The 21,164-nt window shown below is 65.3% G+C and overlaps 1 protein-coding gene across 5 annotated transcripts in view; it reads left to right on the forward strand.

Moving 5' to 3' along the window:
* The window catches only part of SEC16A (SEC16 homolog A, endoplasmic reticulum export factor), a 31,407-nt gene extending 10,487 nt beyond the window's left edge, over positions 1–20,920 (forward strand). For 4 of the 5 annotated variants that reach the window (XM_080670905.1, XM_080670904.1, XM_080670908.1 and 1 more), the window contains 28 exons: positions 456–592; positions 2,912–3,003; positions 3,925–4,036; positions 4,878–5,076; positions 5,196–5,370; positions 6,636–6,778; positions 7,259–7,320; positions 7,416–7,554; positions 7,894–8,136; positions 9,165–9,262; positions 9,609–9,690; positions 9,832–9,949; positions 10,120–10,231; positions 10,373–10,478; positions 11,220–11,360; positions 12,157–12,270; positions 12,466–12,658; positions 13,115–13,321; positions 13,544–13,626; positions 14,460–14,609; positions 15,376–15,456; positions 15,638–15,694; positions 15,810–15,921; positions 16,214–16,351; positions 16,588–16,682; positions 17,249–17,323; positions 18,546–18,623; positions 19,483–20,920. In XM_080670905.1, coding sequence (XP_080527031.1) covers positions 456–592; positions 2,912–3,003; positions 3,925–4,036; positions 4,878–5,076; positions 5,196–5,370; positions 6,636–6,778; positions 7,259–7,320; positions 7,416–7,554; positions 7,894–8,136; positions 9,165–9,262; positions 9,609–9,690; positions 9,832–9,949; positions 10,120–10,231; positions 10,373–10,478; positions 11,220–11,360; positions 12,157–12,270; positions 12,466–12,658; positions 13,115–13,321; positions 13,544–13,626; positions 14,460–14,609; positions 15,376–15,456; positions 15,638–15,694; positions 15,810–15,921; positions 16,214–16,351; positions 16,588–16,682; positions 17,249–17,323; positions 18,546–18,623; positions 19,483–19,551 — 3,411 coding nt within the window. In that variant the 3' untranslated portion in view covers positions 19,552–20,920. The remainder of the gene's footprint in view (positions 1–455; positions 593–2,911; positions 3,004–3,924; positions 4,037–4,877; positions 5,077–5,195; positions 5,371–6,635; positions 6,779–7,258; positions 7,321–7,415; positions 7,555–7,893; positions 8,137–9,164; positions 9,263–9,608; positions 9,691–9,831; positions 9,950–10,119; positions 10,232–10,372; positions 10,479–11,219; positions 11,361–12,156; positions 12,271–12,465; positions 12,659–13,114; positions 13,322–13,543; positions 13,627–14,459; positions 14,610–15,375; positions 15,457–15,637; positions 15,695–15,809; positions 15,922–16,213; positions 16,352–16,587; positions 16,683–17,248; positions 17,324–18,545; positions 18,624–19,482) is intronic. The other variant, XM_080670907.1, reaches the window with a different exon arrangement.
* Positions 20,921–21,164: the final 244 nt, after the last annotated feature.

Below are 21,164 nucleotides of genomic sequence, written 5' to 3' on the forward strand. Positions count from 1 at the left end.
ACGGCCGCCCCCTAGAGGCAGAGCCGGGCGATCAGTGATTTGTAACAAGCTGGACGCCTCTACGAATCAAGCACCCTCCCTCTGAGGCTGCCCGTAGCTTCAGGACCACTCAGATGGAGCCCTAGTTCCGTGGCTTGCTCCCCAGGGATGGTGTCCGGGACAGGGCACAGCTTGAGTCCCGGCACCTCCGCGTTTGAGACCCCAGGAGGCAGAAGCCTAACAGAGCCCTCAAGGGTTGCCGTGGCTCCGGGGTGCCTGCTGCCATGCTGGCCTCTCCTGAGCAGGGCGGGGCCGGGGCTGCCGGACAGCGCTGCCGGCCTGGGCTCATCCTGGAGGGTTTCTGTTTTGCTCGGGGAAGTCCCGTGTCCAGGCCGTTGGGGGAGAGGTCCGTGCAGCTTAGAGCTGGTGCTGTTGCTCCTGGGGGTCTAATGCTGCATAAACCTGTCTCCCCACAGGACGTCTACGGCCTGTACGATCCCAGGCTCAGGCCCTACGATGGCGCAGCGTCCACCTACGCTGAGAACTACCGCTACCCCGAGCCGGAGCGGCCCAGCTCCCGGGCGAGTCACTGCTCAGACCGGCCGTCTGCCAGGTGATTGCCGTGTGTGTTGCTGGCTGTGGTAGTGACGCCCTGATTTGAAAAGACTGTCAGGAGTTGTACAGGCTGCTGTGTTGCCATCTTGTCTCTGGGGACAGGCTGCAAGATGCATTAGTGGAGGTCAGCACACCGCCATGCAGCCATGGCCACGCGTCAGCCAGACCCAGGGCGGGGCCCCGGAGGCACCACTGTCCTCGGGCCGGGTTCCCCCAGTCCCGGCTGCGGTCTCATCGCTGGGGCGCGTGCGCCCTGGAGGCTCGCTGACTGGATGCTCAGGGTCCTAGACTGTGGCAGCTTTTACCGTGCGGACTGGTCCCCACCCCAGGCCAGAGTCCATGGTGCTGAGGCCAGGCAGGCGAGGGCAGAGGGCAGCCGGCCCCTGGGCCTCGGTGTTTTCCCAGCAGCCTCTGTGCCGGCGCTCCGGCCGGCTCCTCTCTCGCGCAGACCCTGGCTGGGTTTCGTGATTACAAACAGGGATGTTGAAAGAGCCCCGGCCGCACCTCCAGCCGCGGAGAACTGGCGCTCAGAGGCCTCCCGCTCCGTGGCTGGGGCGGCGGGACGAGGGAGGCGGCTGTCAGTCTGTCCAGCTCTGCCGCCTCCCACAGCCTTCCCCTGGCGAAGTGCCGCCTCACGGGCCGGTGCTACGAGGGTATGCGGTTCCTTAAACGCGGGACAGAGGTGTGGCCGCGACGCCGGCTTGGTTCACGCACTGCCTTTCAGAACCGTGGCCCTTCGGCTGGCTCCTCGGCGTCTGGTAGCTGGTCTGGGTCTGTGCCATCAGCTGGCCTCTGTCCAGGCCCACAGAGGGGCGCCCTGACCTGCGTGTGGCCCAGCGGACCAGGTGCTTGATGTGCAGAGGTTCCGGGTCCTAGCACCTGGGGACCACCCTGTCACCTGGGGAGCGTCCTGACTCAGTGAGAGCAATGGGCCGGCGTTTTCTAGAACCCCTGGGAGGCCAGGGATCGCAGAGGCGGGTGGAGCCAGGGTGCATCTGGCTGTTCCGGTTTCCCTTCACTCACCCACCCGCAGATCAGTGTGGCGACATTTCCGAGGCCCGCGCTGCCTCGATGTGGAGGGGCGCCCACCAGAGGCGGGCGGGTACGTGCGAGGTGCGTCCCCGTGTCTGCCACGCCGGCAGCGCTCCGGCAGCGCTGGGGAGTAGCCTCCTCCCCTGCTTTGCTTGGGGTGCGTGCGTGTTTCCACGCGGTGTGGAGCATCAGTTCGGGATCACATCCCTGTGGGCGCTGCTCGAGGGGACAGGGGCCTGTTGTTTCTGTGATGGTCTTTCCCACGAGGGCAGGGTTCGTGGGAGCGAGGGGGTGCATGCTCCTGGTTTTGTGCTGCGCTGGGTCGTTTTTCGGAGCCCTCCCCCCACGTGCGGACGGGTGCTCTCACCCTGGGGCAGTGAGAGCGTGCTGGCTGAGGCCCTGCTCTCCTTCCCAGGGCTGTGCCCACCAAGCCCCAGGCTCAGCTGAGTGAGACGCAAGCGAAGTCTGTTTTAAAAATCAAGTAGTACAGCCCTCGCTGGTGTGGCTCAGTGGATAGAGCCCCAGCCTGGGGACTGAAGGGTCCCGGGTTCAGTTCCAGTCAAGGGCACAGGCCCGGGTTGCAGGCTCGATCCCAGTAGAGGGCGTGCAGGAGGCAGCCGATCAATGATTCTCGCTCATTGATGTTTCTCTCTCCCCCTCTCCCTTCCTCTCTGAAATCAATAAAGATGTGTTTTTTAAAAAATGAAGTATTACCTAAAACTTGCTATTAAAAAGCAAAAATGTCTTTAAGCCCTTTCAGGAACCTTACTGCCCAGGTCAGATACCTGACCTTCCCGCTGAATCCCACCTTTTCTGTAATCCCACCTTTTCTGTAATGCAGGTCACAGCCAGGCTTGCTCTGTGAGGCCAGCCTGGCCCGTGCACGCAGGGCCCACGCCGGTCGCTCTGAGGGCCCCGGGGCTGGGCGCACCGTGACCCGCCCGGAGGACACTGGCACGGTCTGTGTGGCGGCTCCCCTCCACGCCTCGGGCCTCGGCATCTGCTGAGTCTGACATCCACACTGAGCCTGTGCCGGCCCCGCTCTGGGCGGGGCGCTGAGAACACCACGTTCGGTGCCGAGCGCTCGTGTGGTTCTCGTCGTCAGGCACTTCCGTGCGCTGGGCCAGGGCCTCCCTTACGCTCCTGGCTTTGGGTCTGCCGGTTAGGACTCTCCACCACCAAGTGCTTGGCCGAGTGCCTGTCGCCCGGGGACAGCCCGTGCCGACGGACGCCTGTCGCGCTTCCCAGAGCAGGTGGCCTGTTGGTAATCCCCGTGTGGTTTCAGGCAGGGGCCTTCTGAGGGCTACTACAGTTCCAAGCGTGGATGGAGCAGCCAGAGCGACTACGCCAGCTACTACGGCCAGTACGACTATGGAGGTAGGTCGGCGGCCTGCGGGCCTTAGGCGGAGTCCCCCTGCTGGTCCCTGTCTTCAGCCCACAGCCACCGTCACCTGCTTCTGGGAGCGATTCTGTTGCTGCTCTCCCCAGAAGCTGTGTCTTAGTCACAGCACGCGTGTGACTGGACCGCGCTCTGATCTTCTCGAACCGCTACCAGGGCCCTGGCTGCCTTTCCGGTCCTGCGACCGGTCACATCGATCAGAGGAGCAAGGCAGCAGCTCCTGGGCGCTAGTGTCTGCCTGCTGTGGCCGCGGGGCTGTGGCTCCGGCATGGGAGGGGCAGGCGTGTGCCCCCGCTGTCGGGTGTGCCTCTTGGCCACGTGTCCGGAACCCTGCTCCCCCCTCTGCCAAGCTGTGTCCTGCTCAGAGCGGAGGGCCCGGGCCCGCAGCCCTCGCTTATCCCAACGCGGCCCTCCGACCCCGCCCCGCCTTCCGCTCACAGGCCTCTGCCTCCCCTTCCACACCTGCATCCCTTCAACATGACGTCTGCACACACTTGCCAGAACGGCACACCTGGTGGTTCTAATGGGACTGACCTTTGTAAACGGTCCTTGGGTTCTGAGAGTTGGGTTCTTTCTAGACCACAGTAGCAGAGATGTGAGTAAAACGCAGAGTTACGGGATGAACTATTAAAAAGTAGTAACTATGGGCAAGAATTTAACCAGGATGTCAGGTAGCGGGTTCATCTTCTTAATCGTGTGTATGGGGGGAAAGCCAGCGGCCGTTGGGCATCACACGGGGACAGGACTCAGCCGAGACCGCTGGCATCTCAGCATCAGGGCCCTGCTGCCCCTTGGGGGGAAAGCGAGGCTCCTGGGTGCTGGGGGCGCAGTGCCGCCCGGGCAGGCTGGGCCGTGTCTTCGGCCCGTGGTGTGTTAGCTCGTTCATCCCTTGCTCGCAGATCCGGGCCGCTGGGACCGGTACCCCTATGGTTCTGGGTTCAGGGACCGCAGGTATTGGTATGACGCGGAGTACGAGCCGTACAGGAAAGACAGCTACGCCTATGCTGACAGGTGGGTGAGACGCACTTCGCGGAGGGGGACGGAATCAGCTGCGCTTTGTAATGCCCCACCAGCTGCGGCGTGGGGGTCCCGGGGAGCTGTGGGCGTCACGGTCCCTGTCTGAAAGGGGCAGGCAGACTGGGCCCGCGGGCGTCACGGTCAGTGTCTGAAAGGGGCGGGCAGACTGGGCCCGCGGGCGTCACGGTCAGTGTCTGAAGGGGCGGGCAGACTGGGCCCACGGGCGTCACCGTCAGTGTCTGAAGGGGCGGGCAGACTGGGCCCGCGGGCGTCACCGTCAGTGTCTGAAGGGGCGGGCAGACTGGGCCCACGGGCGTCACGGTCACTGAAAGGGGCGGGCAGACTGGGCCCGCGGGCGTCACGGTCACTGTCTGAAGGGCGGGCAGACTGGGCCCACGGGCGTCACGGTCACTGAAAGGGGCGGGCAGACTGGGCCCGCGGGCGTCACGGTCAGTGTCTGAAGGGCGGGCAGACTGGGCCCACGGGCGTCACGGTCCCTGTCTGAAAGGGGCGGGCAGACTGGGCCCGCGGGCCTTGCTGGCGCAGAACAGGCGCCTGGGACCGGCTTGCCCTTGTCTCCGCGGTGTCTGAGCAGTGTGACCGCTGGCTGTGACCTTGCAGCCTGCTCCTCCGAACCTTCCCCCGGGTCCTGACCTTGCCCCTGGGTTCCAGGCATCCCCTCGGGGCGGGATCTGACCGTGTCCTGCGAGGCAGGCCCCGTCCGGATGTGTGGGCAGCGGGCGCTGAGGCCCTGTAGGGCTTGCGTGTTGAGTAGCAGTGCGTCAGGCCAGCGGCCTCAGTGCCCGCTCTTGCCTCCGCCCCGTTGGCCCTCCAGGCCCGAGAGGTACGACGACCCCTGGAGGTACGACCCTCGCTTCACAGGGAGTTTTGACGACGACCCTGAGCCCCCCAGGGACCCGTACGGGGACGACGTGGACCGGCGCAGCGTGCACAGCGAGCACTCGGGGCAGAGCCTGCGCAGCGCGCCCAGCGTGCACAGCCGCCACAGCAGCTTCAGCGCCCACTCGCAGCAGGTGCGCGGGCCCGCGGGCGGCAGGCTCTGCCCACGGCTCTAGGCCCAGGTCCCCCGCTCCGCAGCTCCCCGTCTGCCTGGTGCCCTGTGAGCTCACGAGCCGCCGGCTTTGTTTCCTAGAGTCAGGTTTACAGAAGCTGCAATGTGACCATGGGGCCCTATGAGGCGCCGCCGCCGCCAGGCTCCTTCCATGGGGACTACGCCTACGACGCCTACGTTAGCAATTTCGGCAGCGCCCAGGGCTTCCCGGAGTACGGCTACCCTGCTGACGCCAGCTGGCCCGCCGTGGAGCAAGGTGTGTGTGGTCAAGGCCCTGGGTGCCCACAGGTGCGGGGGGCGCCGAGCCACCCCTTCATAGCTTCACAAGCCTGGGGCAGGAAACGGGAGCGAGTTGTAACTGTGAGGGCACTCATGATGGCCTGGCCCGATCCTCCCGGGAGGACAGACAGCTGTGTCACAGCACGCCCGTCCTTCCGAGGGCCAGGCTGTCCCGCTGGGCGGGCAGTGCCCTCGGCTGTCGCTGGCCTCACAGGCCGGAGAGCTGCCCTGCCTCTGTCACGTGCATGCGTGTGACTCTGCAGGCTCACCGCCAGGCTCTGGGTGGGGGCCTCACGTTCCCATGCCGACCACGCGGTAAGCAGCCTTTGGAGGGAACTCGAATTCCCCTAGAAAAGCTGCACAGACTGTTCCCATTGCCACGTTCTCAGTCCTCGCTCGGAAAGGTTTGTTAATGCTGTATCTTGCAAACTAAAAGTATGTAAAGTCCTTGAGATAGTACTTCAGCTGAAATCCTCACCCGAGGACATGCTCAGAGAGGAGGGAGAGAGACACAGCGCTGTGAGAGGAACATCAATTACATCCATTGGTTGCCGTCCCCCCACTCCCGCCCCCGCATACGCCCCTACTGGGGACCAAACCCGAAAACCCCAGGGGCTTGAACCCGTGATCTTTCAGTGCACAGGACATGCTCGACCTGAGCCATCAGGCTGGGCAGCCGCCCTCCTTTCTGACTTGGGGTGCGGCGCCTCTCGCTGTCACTGGTGCGGGCCGTTCACTGGGTATGGGTCACTGGGTGCGGGTCGTTCACTGGGTGTGGGCCGTTCACTGGGTATGGGTCACTGGGTGCGGGTCGTTCACTGGGTGTGGGCCGTTCACTGGGTGCGGGTCGTTTGCTGGGTGCGGGTCGTTCACTGGGTGCGGGTCGTTTGCTGGGTGCGGGTCGTTCACTGGGTGCGGGTCCCTGGGCTCCGCCGCTGAGAACGAAGCTGAGGCACGAGGGTCCGAGGGTGCTGCTTCCTGTGACATGCGCTTTGGGGCGGGTTTTTAAAGGAGCTTTTTAGATTTAGAGCAGATGGTTTCGTTTTTAATGATTTAAACGTTTTTCTAAGCCACGCTGAAGTTCTACTTTTAATGGGGTCTTCAGCCGTTAGTGACTTCCCTCTGGAAGTCCGTTAATTTGGGGCCCCAGCCTGTGGGCACCTTGACATCCGAGCTGTTGGTCTGGCTCCGAGGCCCCAGAGCTGACACCCCGGCTGTTTGCTGTTCACGTCCTCCCTGCAGCTCCGTCGAGACCCACTTCCCCAGAGAAGTTCTCTGTGCCTCACGTCTGTGCCAGGTTTGGTCCTGGGGGCCAGCTCATCCGAGTGATCCCCAACCTGCCCTCGGAAGGACAGCCCGCCTTGGTGGAGGTGCACAGCATGGAGGTGAGCTGGGGCGGCCACGGGCCTGCAGGCGCCGCGCCTCGTCCTTGTCTGAAAACGGTCGTGCAGCGTGTTTCTGCCTGTGGACCCTCGGTCGATGGGGTTTTATGTGTCCTGTGTGGTTGTACGTCCGTTTATCTTCTCTGTGTTTCTGATTTTGGGGGAGGGCCCCGTTGGTGTTCATTACCGGTGATTTCAGTGACGACTAGGGCGGTGGTCAGTGGGGGTCGGGGGGCCCTGGGGGCCAGTGTGGAGGCACTGTTTTGCGGCCCACCGGCCTCTGTCACATGTACTGGCCCAGAGGTCAGGGGGGAATGGGTCTCACTGCTTTAAAGGGTGAAAGTCATTGTTGCCGACCAGACATGGCCGCGCCCCCGGTGGAGCGCCTCTGCCTCCCCGGTGGGGACAGGCCTTCCTTGGGTCAGCAAACACCCTGCCCTGAGCTGCCCCTCCCCGTCCCTCCCCGTCCCTCCCTGTCCACAGACGCTGCTGCAGCACCTGCCGGAGCAGGAGGAGATGCGCACCTTCCCGGGGCCGCTGGGCAAGTACGTCCCGCCGGGCACGGGCAGCTGTGGGTGCCGCCCTGAGCGTGGCTTGGCCGCGGCGCTCGGCGCTGTCCCTGAGTGCTGTTCTGTTTCAGAGACGACACCCATAAAGTGGACGTTATCAACTTCGCACAGAGCAAAGCCACCAAGTGTTTGCAGAACGAGAGCTTGATTGACAAAGAGTCTGCCAGTCTCCTCTGGAGCTTCATCATCCTCCTGTGCAGGCAGAATGGGGTGCGTGTCGTCTTCCCTTGGAAACGCTTCTTCTTGGCCTCGCGGCTCAGGGGTCCTGGGGCCCCAAGGTGGGGGAGGGTTTCTGGGCTGGGCCGAGCACGCAGAGCCGTCTCAGCAGTGACGGGGGGAAGGGGAGACAAGCGGGGGTTGCAGCCGGGGTGAGGGGAGGTTCGGGCCCACTGGGCTGGTCTGTCGGAAGTCTGTGGTCCGGCTGTCAGGCTCCTGGGCGTGTGGGGGGCGGCATGCACTGGGTGGCCTGTTGGCGGCCTTCCCCAGCAGGACCCGAGGGACGTCCTATCCGTAGCGAAGGCCTTGTTCTCTGTCCCCGCCGCCCTGCAGACCGTGGTGGGCACGGACATCGCCGAGCTGCTGTTACAAGACCACAGAACCGTGTGGCTCCCTGGGAAGTCGCCCAACGAGGCCAACCTCATCGACTTCACCAACGAGGCCTTGGGTCAGGCTGAGGAGGAGGACTCGGTGGAGGCCCAGCTGTCCTTCCTCACCGACGGCCAGGCCGCCGCCAGCACCCTGGAGAAGGAGACGGAGCGCTTCCGGGAGCTGCTGCTCTACGGCCGCAAGAAGGTGGGCCGAGCGCTCGGGCGCCGGGGCGTGTCCTGGGTCCACCGCGTGGCTCCGTGCCCGGAAGCTGTGGGAGGGACAGGCCCGCCCGAGAGCGCCGGCCGTGACGGCAGCCCGGGAGCAGGTGTCTGGCCCGTCGTCTCTGAAGGCGGCGGCGTGGGTCCTCACACGGGGTCAGCGTTGAAGACGCGCAGTCTCCCTCTCACTCGCTCAGGTGCACGCGCTGTCGCGCTCGGGCTGTGCCCGCCTGCGCAGTGCTGTCGGGTGAACACGTGCACGAGACAGACGTGCAGCCCTGTTGTCAGTTAGGGGTGCGCTCGGCCTCTGAGGTGTGCTGGGTGGCGGGGGGGGGGGGGGGCGGTGCCCAGCGGGAATGGATCAGGCACAGCGTGTGCAGAGGCTGCGGGCGGGGAGAGCTGGCGCTGTGCAAGTTCTCTCTGGTCGTGCCGAGTGGAGGGCGGGTCTAGGGTAGGGGGGTCCCTGTGGGCACATGCCCAGCTCTACATGGCCCGGTGGCAGGCGTCTGACAGCCCCAAGTCCTTGGTGCTTGTATGTCGTGATAGGCTCAGGTCACGGTCCGAAGTTCTCTGAATATACCAGGTCACTTGGCTCAGGGGACGCTCTGCCCCCGTGGAGAGGCCTCATCGCCCTGGGAGTGACGTGCACAGTGGCCCCGGGGGGAAGGACCCTGTGGGGGTGGCAGCGCCGCCTCCCCATCGTCCCGTGTCTACTGGCCTGCTTGTTCTATTTACTGATAGAGAGGAGAGAAACGGAACGTGGATCTGTTCCCCTTAGTCATGTGCCCTGACCGGGGATCGAACCTGCACCCGTGGTGCACTGGGGCGGCGCTCTAACCAGCCAAGCCTCCCGGCCAGGGCTGCTTGTTCTCTGTGCTGCTTTTAGCCGTTTGTAAAAGCAGGGCCTCCGGCCGCAGGCACTTGGACGGGGACAGTGACGGCCGTGGCACAGGTGTGTTTTGGGGGCGTCACGTGAATCACTGCCACCTCGGCCCACACCACGCTGTTCTGCAGGATGCTCTGGAGTCTGCGATGAAGAACGGCTTGTGGGGTCACGCTCTGCTACTTGCAAGCAAGATGGACAGCCGGACACACGCCAGAGTCATGACCAGGTAGGGTCGCTGGGCTGGCGGCTTCTGGGCACAACCAGCGGGTCTGACAGCCGTGCCTTGGCGGCTCTTTGAGGCGCAGGGTCTCGCTCTCGGCAGAGAAAGCTGGGCCTCCCTGCGCTGCGGGGCTGTTGCCAGGGCGTAGCCGCCACGCCCTGTTCACGGCACGGGGCTGAGCTCTGTCCAATCAGCGAGCGCCTTGTCTCTCTCTTCGGGCGTCTGTAATACCGAGCGGCGTGCACTGCTGGGGGCGGGAGGGGGGCATCAGGCTGGTCGGTGAAGGGCTGAGACGGGCCAGTCTGGTTTGTAAGCCGGGCCAGGTTCGAGCTTCCTCGTGGTGTCTCCCCAGATTCGCCAACAGCCTTCCGATCAACGACCCGTTGCAGACCGTCTACCAGCTGATGTCCGGGCGGATGCCTGCCGCGTCCACGGTCAGTGGCGCTCCCGGCGGTTCCATCACAGGATGAGACCGCCTCTGCCCTGGCCCCTCGCGCCCTGCGCCGACCCTGCAGGCTGGACACTCGCCCGGGGTCACCCAGGGTAAGGCGTTCCCGCTGGCTTTCCGTACCTAGTGCTGCGGCGACGAGAAGTGGGGGGACTGGAGGCCGCACCTCGCCATGGTTCTGTCCAACCTGAACAACAACATGGATGTGGAGTCCAGGACGATGGCCACGATGGGCGACACGCTAGGTGGGTCCGTGCAGGCGGAGGCCGTGCGTGGGGCACGGGGGCGGCTGTGCGCTGTGTCGGGTGGAAGGGCCCGGACTCCGTTCCCCTGGCATCACTGCCACTTCCTGTTCGCCATCTTTGATTTCGGGAGAGCCCCCCTGACCGAGACGTGGCCCGCTGTGTCTCCTCAGCTTCGAAAGGCCTCTTAGACGCTGCGCACTTCTGCTACCTCATGGCCGAAGTCGGATTTGGGGTTTACACAAAGAAAGCCACAAAACTCGTCTTAATTGGGTCGAACCACAGGTGAGGAATCGCGTACTGTGTGCCCCTCGCCCCCTCCTGTCAGCCCGGAACGGAGCCGGGAGGTGGCCTTGCAGCCTCGTCGTGTGGCCTGACGTGCTCCTGGGGGACCGGCTCAGACAGAGTCCCTCCTCACCTCCACAGTTTGCCGTTTTCAAAGTTTGCGACCAACGAAGCCATCCAGAGGACGGAGGCCTATGAGTACGCGCAGTCGCTGGGCACGCAGTCCAGCCCCATGCCCAACTTCCAGGTGAGCCCCACCCACTGGCTGGGCACGCAGTCCAGCCCCATGCCCAGCTTCCAGGTGAGCCCCGCCCACAGGCTGGGCACAGTCCGGCCCCATGCCCAGCTTCCAGGTGAGCCCCGCCCACAGGCTGGGCACAGTCCGGCCCCATGCCCAGCTTCCAGGTGAGCCCCGCCCACAGGGCTGGCGAGGCTGCGGGCTGCGGGCTAGAAAACTCACGCAAAAGGCAGTGTTTTTGGAAATCTTGGGGAGACATTGGTCTGTAATGTTTGAGGGTAAACCCTGTTGAATTGAGGATTTTGTTGTATTTTGGGTCTTAATATTTAAAACATTATAAACCTCGCGTATTTTGTTTCTATTGGCTATTTTTAGTGTGACGGGGCGTGTTATCTGACCCAGGAGTGAGTGTGTGTGAGCATGTGTGTGTAGCACTTGCGTGACCCTGAGCCAGGAGACTGGCTGTGGGACCGTCCGTGTGGGGCACGGGGCTATGCAGCGTGGGCGGAGCTGCGGCCTCTACGTGGACCTGGCAGCCCTGAGGGGCTGGAGAGAGGGGTTTCCGAAGCTCAGCCGTGTGCTCTGCTCTGAACCATCTCCAGCAGTGGGGACGAGAGCTGCAGTGGGGCGGCGGGGCATGCGCGACGCACGCGTCGTCCAGAACAGTTCTTGGCCTGGGGGGCTGTAGGGCGCTGCAGACGGTGGGAGGAGCCGCGGTGGCTAAGCTCCGTGTGTGTGTGTTTGCTCCAGGTGTTCAAGTTCATCTACTCCTGCCGCCTGGCCGACATGGGGCTGGCCACACAGGCCTTCCACTACTGCGAGGTCATCGCCAAGGGCATCCTGCTGCAGCCGCACACGCACTCGCCCGTGCTCATCAGCCAGCTGGTCCAGGTGCGGGCCCGAGCCGTCCCCGCCAGCCGGGGTCAGGGGGCCAGACTCGGGGGAGAGGTCGGGACTGGCGGGCGCTCGGCCGACCTCGGGACGAGTCACAGCACTGAGATGCCCTCGGGCAGCTGCTGGTGTCTGGCCTGTTGGCATAGGAGTTTGTCCGTCTCGCGCCGTACGGAGACTGCGCCGTGAGCTCCAAGGCCAGAAGCAGAGCCGTTAGTGGAGCCTGCGGGTCCAACAGCCTGCGTTTGGGTCCTGCTGACCCACTGCGGCCTGGTCCCCCGCCCTGGGCAGTGAGGCAGCGTGACAGGCCTCAGAACCGTGTGAACCGTGAACGGGCTGGGACAGCGCCCAGCCAGGGCCACGGGGCCACCGCACTGTGTCCCCTCCCGGGGAGAGTGCTCAAGGGACACCTAGAAGGTTTATCATGGAGATTTTTAGATCGTTTGACGCAAGCTTGCTTCATCTGGTCCCGCCCACGGCCCCCCAGCTCCCCTCCGCCCCCAACCAGAGTAGTCTGTGTCTGTGTCAGTTCCGCCCTTGGCTCGGCCAAGTCCAGTCTGTCGCCAGGTGATGGTGGCAGGAGTTCAGCTCCGGGGCCTGGGCCCTGCTAACCCCGTGCAGCCGCCCAGAGGTTGGCTCCCGTGAGCTGTGGCGTCCAGGCTCGCCCTGTGGCCCGCGGCACCCGAGGGGGCGGCCTGCGCGCAGAGGCCGGCTCAGCCCAGAGGCGCCTGCTCCCGGTCGGGACGGACGGGTGTGAAGACACCGGCAGCCACGGGCCTGTTCCTCGTGTCCCCAGGTCGCTTCCCAGTTACGCCTCTTCGACCCGCAGCTGAGAGAGAGGCCGGAGGAGGAGTCCTTCGTGGAGCCCGCCTGGCTGGTGCAGCTGCAGCGGGTGGAGAGGCAGGTCAAGGTGAGCGTGGCCCAGTCACGGCTGGCACCTCTCGGGGCCCCTTTCCACCTGGGGTGTCGGGAGCGGACAGGACAGCGGGAGGGAGGGCGAGCAGGTTTGTGGGAGGGCCTCTCCAGGAGCGCTCTGAGCAGGGCGATGAGGTGGGTCGGCTCCCACAGCCTGGCTGCCCGCGAGGCCTGAGCCGTTTCTCCACAGGAGGGCGCTGTGGTGTGGCGTCAGGACCCAGCCTTCCCCCAGCGCTGTGCCAGCAGCCCCAGCTCCGAGGTGGGACAGTATGATGGGCCAGGACCCGAGCAGCCCTCGCACCCGGGCACTGAGAACCCGCTGCTGGCGCCACCTGCACCCAGCGCCGAGCACGCTGGCCAGGGCGTGTGGCTGCTGCCGTCAGGTGAGCCTGCGCGGGGAAGGCCCTCGCACCTTTCTCTCGAGACGGCAGCTTCCAGACGTGGAGAACCCAGAGGCGCTTGTTCCTCCTCCCCCTCTCCCTCCCTCCCCCCTCCCTCCCCCCTCCCTCCCTTCCCCCTCCCTCCTTCGTGCTTATTCATGACCTTGCCAAGCTCGGCAGGTCTCATGGCGTTGGATGCCGGGGCGGGTGGGTGGCCGGATGAGCTCCAGAAGTGGAGGTCGGGTCCTGCCGTTCACGTGCCTTCCCTCAGCGCTGCAGGTGTCCGTCCATTGCTCCAGCAGTGATGTCCTGTCTTGGCACCTCCTGCTCGGTGGCGGGTCCTCCTGTCTCGGTAGGAGCGGGCCGTGCAGATACAGCGCCGCAGCCGCTTGCACCGGGGCTGCTGCGAGTACAGACGTGGCCTCGGCACCTTTGACCTCCTCCGCTGTCCCCATACAGCTCCGCCGACGCTGCCTGAGGGCCCCCCCGCCATCCCTGCCCGGGTGCCCATGTTCCCCGTGCCGCCCCCGGGCCCTGGGGAGCCAGCGCCGGGCTTTGCAGAGCCCTCTGGGCCGGACCCCGCGGCCCGGTACCCAGGGCCTGGCCTGCCACCCAGCGCATCGTCTCTGCAGGAGGGCGCGCACCTGCTCCGGGCCCAGGACCCAGGTGGGTCTGCGAGGTGTCACCGCGGAGCAGAGCTAAATAGGTCTCCTGTCCCGGGAGGTGGGGGGTGGAGGAGACGGCAGTCAGGGTGCTCAGGCCTGGTTCTCACGGAGCACAGGGAGAGCGCGGCCTTCGCATGCCCCCTCCGCGCCCCCTTCACACCGGCTCCCTCTGTCCTGTGCCCGGCGCCGCCGAGGTCACAGAGGCCCTCTCTGCCATTGACAGGAGCGCTGCCCCAGGACCCCCGCGGGAGAGGCTCGCTGGCAGAGCGAAGAGAGGAGGATCTGGGTGGCAAATCTGAGAATGTGGTACTTGCTCTTCCCACCTTTCCTATGGGCCGGGGGCCGGGAGTCCTGGGGCGTCCCCTGCAGTAGGCGGATGGTGCTGAAGACGGGAAACGGCCTTCCGAAGGCTTTCTTAGGAGAAGGCGCTGGGAGAGAACACGAGTGGGAAGGGTCATGAGCTGGTGGGGGAGCCACTGCTTCAAGGAGAAACCTGGCAGCCGCTGTTACTGCACCTTTTCTAGGGGGCCCCTGAGGCTCCCCCCGACCCCCAGCCTGCACCTGCTCTGCCACGGGGTCCCTGCAGTCCCACTGGGCTCCTGGAAACAGATTCATTTTATCAGACCTGTTTGGTACAGATACCACCTGTTTGTTCTGATGCCCAGCGGGCGCAACAAATGCTTTATACAGCCGCTTTCTGGAACCTTCTTTAGGGTGCCCAGCTCAGCACGGACATGGTCAGCAGGCGATTGCTGTCATTTAAAGTGCACTGTGTGCTCTACATTAAGACGTTCTGTCCTGGAAAAGTAAAAACGAGAGAGTAACTGGTTTGGAGACAGACTCTGACCCAGGGACATCTGGCATTAAAACGCCCACAGGCTCCGCTGACCGGTCTGGGCGCTCGGGCCCGTGGAGTCCGTTTCTCCCGGCCCAGAGCCTGCCTGCTGGTTCCCGGACGCCCCTTGATAAGCCGCGTGTTTGGTGGGCTGGCTCGCAGGTGGGCCCAGGAGCCAGGGCTGCCCTCCCGTCCCGCCTCCTTCCCTCTCCTCGCTCTCTCCCCCCCCTCCGGCCTCTCAGGGGTGTTCTGGGGCTCCTGGGCGGCGCCCCAGGTGAACTGGTCCCCACGTTGCCTTGGCCAGGGCTCTCCGAGGATGCCGCCGGACTCCGAGGCCCCCCCAGCATGGGGGGCTGCCAGCCTGGGGGCCCTGCAGCCTCCATCCCCGACGCCCACTCCCGAAGGGAAGAGCGCGGGGCCAGCAGCCAAGAAGGAGCCCAAGGAGCCGAAGAAGGTAATGGGCGCCTCCAGCTGGGCCGGCCCGGCTCCAGGCGGCCCCGGGCACCGGGAGCGGGGGCACCGGGAGCGGGGCGGGGGGGCAATCAGGCAGTCGTGTCTTTCCTAGCGAAGCCAGACGTTCCCAGCGATGAGCCACGGTGTGAAGGGGCACAGTGGTGCGCGTTCTGTCTGTGCCCACGCGTCACACCGCCCAGTCAGAGCTAGGGCCGTTCCTGCGTGTCCAGGACTGTCCCCTCCCGCCCGGGCGGCCTCTGCCTGTCGCACTGAGGAGCTCAGCCTTGGTCGAGTTTCGCCTGAACGAGGCCCGTCCCCCGTGGGGGCGATCGCTGTGGCTGCCACGGTCTTCCTGCCCTTCCCCCGGCGGGCCGCTGGCCTCCTCCCCACCAGCACCCGCTCCGCCTGGCTGGGCAAGGGCGCCGTTTCTCTCGGGGGTGGCCCAGGGCGCAGGCAGCCGGCCCCGCTTCCAAAGGCGCTGTAGATGGTGCAGGCCACCCTCCTGGCAGCCGCCCGCAGTGGCACCAGCATCCAGGCCCTGTCCCGTGGCAGGGTGGGCCCTGGCGCTCCTTCTGCTGGCCCTTCTGCTGGACGTGACCCTGGGCTGTGCTCCCTGGCGTTTCCTGGTGCGGGTGGTGCTTGTTGGTGCCTCTCACGTGTGGACACAGCCCGGGGGCTGTTGGCGGGACCCTGAGGGGGTACCACAGGCTCGTCCTGAGTCGATTTGCTCGGCGCGGCCCTCACGTGGCGGCTCTGGTTTGGTTCAGAATGCCGAGTCCTGGTTCTCGCGCTGGCTGACCGGGAAGAAGAGGACGGAAGCGTACTTGCCAGACGACAAGAACAAGTCGGTGGGTGTCGCAGAGGGCCTGGGCTCGGTGGCGTCGCGGTGGCATGTCCGGCGGCGTTGTTGGCACTAGCTCAGCCCAGCACGACGCACACACGTGCCCCTCAGGTCTCGGGGCCGCAGAGCCGTCAGGCTGGCGCGTGGCTCTGCCGCTGACCTTGTTCTTTGCTTTCGCAACCGTGCAGATCGTCTGGGACGAGAAGAAGAACCGATGGGTGGACACCAACGAGCCGGAGGAGGAGGTTCGTGGGGGGCGGGCTCGTGCCGAGAGGAGGCCCTGCCTCCGAGGCTCTGTCTGCGGCACGTCCGGGCCTTTGGGCTCGTGAGCAGAGCTCTGACGCCGCTGTCCCTCCACAGAAGAAGGCTCCGCCCCCGCCCCCAGTGTCGCTCCCCAAGGCTCCGCAAGCTGCCGCCCCTGGGCCTGGCGGGCCCCCCAGAGCCTCTGTGAACATGTTTTCTAGAAAAGCAGGTAACAAAGACCAGAAGGGGAGCTGGTTTGGATAACCGCGTGTCCTGCAGGTGCACGGGGCCTGTTCCTGAGGGCCTGCAGGGGACGCCGCCCGCCCCGTGGGTGAGGGTGCAGAGCAGGTGGAGCGGGGCCCTCACCCGGGGCAGGTGCCAGCAGAGAGGCGCGCTGCAGAGGGCCCGCCCCGCAGCTGCTCGGTGGGACGGGACAGGTTCCTGCTGGCGCCTCTGCCGCAGTGAGGAGGGCCCGTGGGAGCGGTGGTGGCACACCGCTGACTGGCCGCCTCCCGCCGTAGCTGGAAGCCGAGCGCGCTATGTGGACGTCTTAAACCCGGGTGGGCCCCAGCGCACTGACCCGGCTCTCGCTCCCGCGGACCTCTTTGCCCCACTTGCCCCACTCCCGATCCCGGCGCAGTTGTTCGGACCAAACCCAGGTAGGCAGTGCGGGCGGCACGTCTGCGTTAGCCCACCGCCTGACCTCTGGCTCCCTGAGAGCCGCTGGCCTTACCCTCCCCGGAGAGGAGTGCCGCAGGGTGCAGAGGGCCTCGTCCCCTCCCTCCGCGCATGCCCCCCCTCCCCCCGTTCCCTCTTCCCCGAGTGCATGCGTGCGGGTGGGCGGACACGGCCGGCCCTGGGATGTGTCAGCCCCTCCCTGCTGTCTCCTGCACAGATGCAGAGGGAGCCCTGCCCGCAGAAGGGTCTGGCAGGGAAGGGCAGGCGCCAGCTGGGGGATCAGCCCTTCCAGAACCTTCCTCGGAACCCCAGGTGAGCAGGCACAGCGGGACAGGGCGGGCACCGTGAGCGTTGGCCTCCTCCCCGGCCAGGAACGGCTCTTGATCTTCTGTGGGCTGTGTCCGTGGCGTCCCCGGGACACCGTTTCTGTGCGCGGGCGACCGTCCAGTGGGGGCTCACACACTGTCACCCCACGTGTGGGCTGTCTCGCTGAGGTCCTGGCAGGAAAGAGGTGGTTAATGGTTAGAACTTGATGTGAAGCCAGGTGGCTCAGAGTGAGCTCTGAAGTTGGACCAGCGGGTCAGCCCTGGTTCCCCTTAGTTAGCTGTGTGGGGTGTGGGAGTCACTTTTCCGGGCCTCAGTTTCCTGCTCTGAGAAATGGGACGCAGATCGCACGAGGTCACAGGCGCACCGCGGGGCGTGGGGCGTGATGTCCGGCGCACGCACAGAGCGCTCTTTGCTCCACTTCGCCGAGGAGCCCTCCGTGGAGCGGGGCAGTCTGTAGCCTGGGCCCGAGGAAGGCGCCGCGTCACCTGCCCCGAGGGGAGGCTCGCTCGCTGGACCTTGGTCGTTGCTGCATTTCCTGTCCTTCCCGGCAGGTTGTGAGCTCGGCAGCCTCGCTCCCTGCTTCTGAACTGGCCCCCTGCCCAGTGGATGGTCCCCAGTGGGGAGAGGTAAGGGGCGCCCCAGAGTCTCTGCCCACGGCCGGGCCAGGAAGCTCGCTCTCATGGGCCAGCGGCTTCTTCCTGTAGAAATGAGTGTTAATGGGCAGAACAGGCAGGTTAGACGCTTTCACAGCTTGAAGAGTTGCTGTGTCCTTCAATACAATCGCACTTTGTGAGCAGAGTCCTTGGGAGGGGTTTGAGGTCACGTCCCAAGCTCTGCCCGCAGCCTGGCACGCCGATTCCTGCATTCCTCAGGGTCCTGCGGTCGGCGGCTCTGGCCGAGGCCTGGACAGACCCCCCACTAATGTTCCTTAACCAGACGTGGGTGTTAAAGCGGGCCTGCGAGGCTCACCGGCTCTTCCCGCTGAGTTCTTGTGGCTTTTAAAGCTCTGGGGTTGCTCCCGGCTCGAGCGGTGCACTTGACCATCTGGCCTCGGTTTTGTAGCTTTCGCGCTGTGGCTCCCTGTCCCGTGCAGTGAGCCGGCACTTCCCCCCGGTACCGTGGCTGGCGGTTCTCACGGAACATGGGGCCTACTGGTCGCCTTCGTGTTCCTTCAGGGGCGCCGTGCTGGTAGCTCGCTGACGGCGCCCAGGTGTCCCCAGCCGCCACGTGACGGGATGCAGTGTTCCTTTCTCTCAGCGTCTCGGCGAGCGTCCACATGCACTGACCACTGAGTGACCCCAGCGTGCCGGGGTGGGGGTTGTAACTGCACTCTCTGAATTGGCTTTTTCCAAACGGTTGGCCTTGGGCGTGGCCCCACGGTGTGGGCGTGGCCCCGTGGCGTGGGCGTGGCCTCGCTCCGTGAGCGGGTCAGTACGCCAGGGTAGGTGCTCTCATTGGAAAGGAAGAATTCCTCTTTCTGCTCAAGCACAAGCAGGTTCTCGCTCAGCCGGGCGAGTGTGGCGGCGACAGGGGTCCTATGGCCGTCGCTGGGCAGGAAAGGAACGCTGCGTCTTCCGTGTCGCGTGGACCAGGCTTTTCCCCGTGACTGGTCGAAAGGCATCATGTGGCCTTCAGTTTGCGTGTCGCCCACTGGTTCCGCGCTGGACACTAGACCTGCAGTAGCTGCTGTGCCCGCTGGCTGCTCGCCGCACTAACGCTGCGCGGCGCCTGCACGCCCGGTCGCGAGGCCTCTGCGTGCTGCTTGGTGGCTTACCCACAAGCAGGGGCTGTGGCTGTGGCTGTGGCTGTGGCGTCGTCTTGTTGAGTTGCGCTCTCTGTGGTTCCCAGGCTCCCAGCGACCACCCCCCGGCAGAGGCGCCCCCCGCGGCATCCGTGCCCTTCTACAACCCTGCGCAGTTCGCACAGGTAAGCTGCGCCGTCTCCTGGGCGGGAGCGGGAGACCAGCGCCGGCTCGGCCACGGCCTGGGGTCCTGCTGCTCCTGCTGCCTCTGCTGCCCCTGCTGCCTGCCCACTGCCGTCCCCTGGCTGGGCCGTGCTGCCGCCACCTGCTGGCCGTGTGCTTCCGTCAGGGTGTTGTTCTTCCTTTTTTTACACATTTCATTTCTTTGATTTCAGAGAGGAAGGGCGTTCTTGACCGCTCCTCCTCCTTCCCTCCCTCCCAGGCTCTTGCCTCTACAGCACAGACTGGCTGCCGGGCAGGGGAGCTGGGGGCCGGGGCTGCAGAGCTCTGGGCACTGAGAATGGAAACCTCACCTGCGCCTGGAGCACCCCCTGCCTCGCTGCCTGGGGTGCCCAGCCTCCCTACCCTGAGCCGCCCTGCTGCCCTCTGCTGGGCAGCTGCCCATGAGGCCCTTTCCTGGCCTGTCCCCCGCCCCCTCCCAGGGCCAAGGCCTGTCCCCGCCTGGGACCCGTCTGTTTTCACTTCAGGATTGGGTGCTGGTTCCCCGCAGCTGCACGCGGTCAGGGTTTGTGAGGGGCACGTCGGTGCCTGTTCTTCTCTGCAGATGCTCAGCCCTTGGAATTGGCCCCCTCTGAGCCCCTAACCAACTGCTGCACCTTTAAAGGGAACCCCAGGATCTGACACTGACGTGGCCAGTGGTCGTGGCTGCGAAAACAGGACAGAGCAGACCTGCCCTTTGGGCGTCAGTGCTGTGTCTGGCCTGTCACCCAGGCCCACGTCGCAGCTGAGCCCTCGCAAGGGTCACCCCCCTCAGCTCACCCCCCTCGGGGGCGGGCGGAGTCAGTGCTGCTCATGTCGTTTCAGGCCTCGGCCACCTCGGGAAGCGCCAGGCCTGGGAGGATTGGCCAGAGGAAGTACCCCGTGCTGAGGTAGACTGGGCCCTGCTGTCGGCACCTGGCACCCGAGACGGCTCTCCACCGACGCTCGGCTGACCGCCCTGGCCTCCCTCCGTGCCCGATGGACACGCAGCAGAGCCACGTGCTCGCACCTCCTGTGGGCAGAGCTGCCAGTCACCCACAGCTCCAAGATCCGAGGAAAGGAGGGACCTTTGGCTCCACTTTTTACCTAAGAACGAGTTCAGGATGAGCCTTTGTAGTCACGTAGGAACGTCATGCTGAGCGCAGCCGGGACGGGACGCCCTTTGCTGCCGGGGAGCTGAGCTGCAGTGACTCTGGCGTCTCAAGCCTGATGGGAGTGGCTGCCAGGTCCGTCCCGGTTCCGTCCCCGGTTCCTCTAAGACGCTGGAGGAGAGAGCGGGTCTGACTGAGCGACACCGAGGCCTGCCCTGCGTCCCCAGCCCCGAACAGCAGCCGCTGGCGGGCGTGCTCTTCCCCAGCCTCCGAGGGCAGAGGGCAGGCGGCGGATCCGGCAGCCCTGCCATCGGGCTGAGACGCCGTGGTCAGCGTGGTGCGTCCCTCTCCCGCAGCAAAGGCCTGTCTGTGGCCCATCAGGACCACGAGGGGTCCCTGCCACCAGGGACTGGCTTTGTCCGCCCACGAGGGAGACAGAGCCCCGGCACAGCCTGTGTTCCGTGTGACTGGTCCCCGCCGTCGGCCGGCGCTGAAACCGTGACTGGAACTCTGCTGGCTCCGGGAGCAGCCGTGTGGGGCCACGCTCTGCGCCATCCGGCCGGCGTCTCCCTCACCTGGCTGGCGTTGCAGGCGACATCTTGAAGAAGTGGCTTCAGAAGCCCCTGAAGCTGATATTCCTGCCCCGGTTTTCCCACACAGCCCGGCCGGGCTGACTCGCCGTGCGAACCTGCACAGGGCCTCCTCCCACTGCCTCCTCCAGCTTTACCTTCGCCGACGGTTCTCAAAACCATCCACGTTCTTGTTAAGCCGAAAGGGACTGAGGACAGATCGAATATTTATAAAAATCACTAGGAACTAATTTCTGTGGTTCTGCTTGGTATTTTAAATCTCAGTGGAGGGTCATGGGAGCATGGCCTGGGCACAGGTCCTCCCGCTTCCTGGGTCACGTGACCATCTGGGGAGCCCACAGACTTGTGTGATGGGACCCATGTCCTTTCGCTGGGAAAGGCCCCGCCTCGCTAGGGTCCCGCTGTCCCTGTCAAGGGGGTGGGGTTCCTGGGGCCTGGGACCTGCCGCCCTCGGCTTCTCCAGCCCCTTGTTCTGTTAGTGACTTGATTCAAGAAGCTCCCCCGAGGGGCTGTTATTTTTCCTAAATGCAAATTGTTACACTGCAAATTGTTAAATAAAGTATTTTGCGCCCGGAGCGCTCACCTGCTTGCTTCCGCTGATTGGAGTCAGCCTCCAGGGCGAGTCGTCTGGGTGTCCCTGTTACTGTTCACGTCCCTGCGGCGTCCATGTTGCAGGGGCGGCCTCCACCCACGCGTGTGGCCGTGACTGCGCACCATCCGCTCTGCCCCCATCCCGCCGCCAGGTGAGCTCAGGCGGCATGCCAAGGGGAGCAGGACCCCTCTCCGGCCGGCCCAGGAGGGAGGGAAGCCGCGGGTGGGGGCGGGG

Source organism: Plecotus auritus (assembly GCF_963455305.1).
Source record: "Plecotus auritus genome assembly, chromosome: 5".
Lineage (NCBI taxonomy): Eukaryota > Metazoa > Chordata > Mammalia > Chiroptera > Vespertilionidae > Plecotus > Plecotus auritus.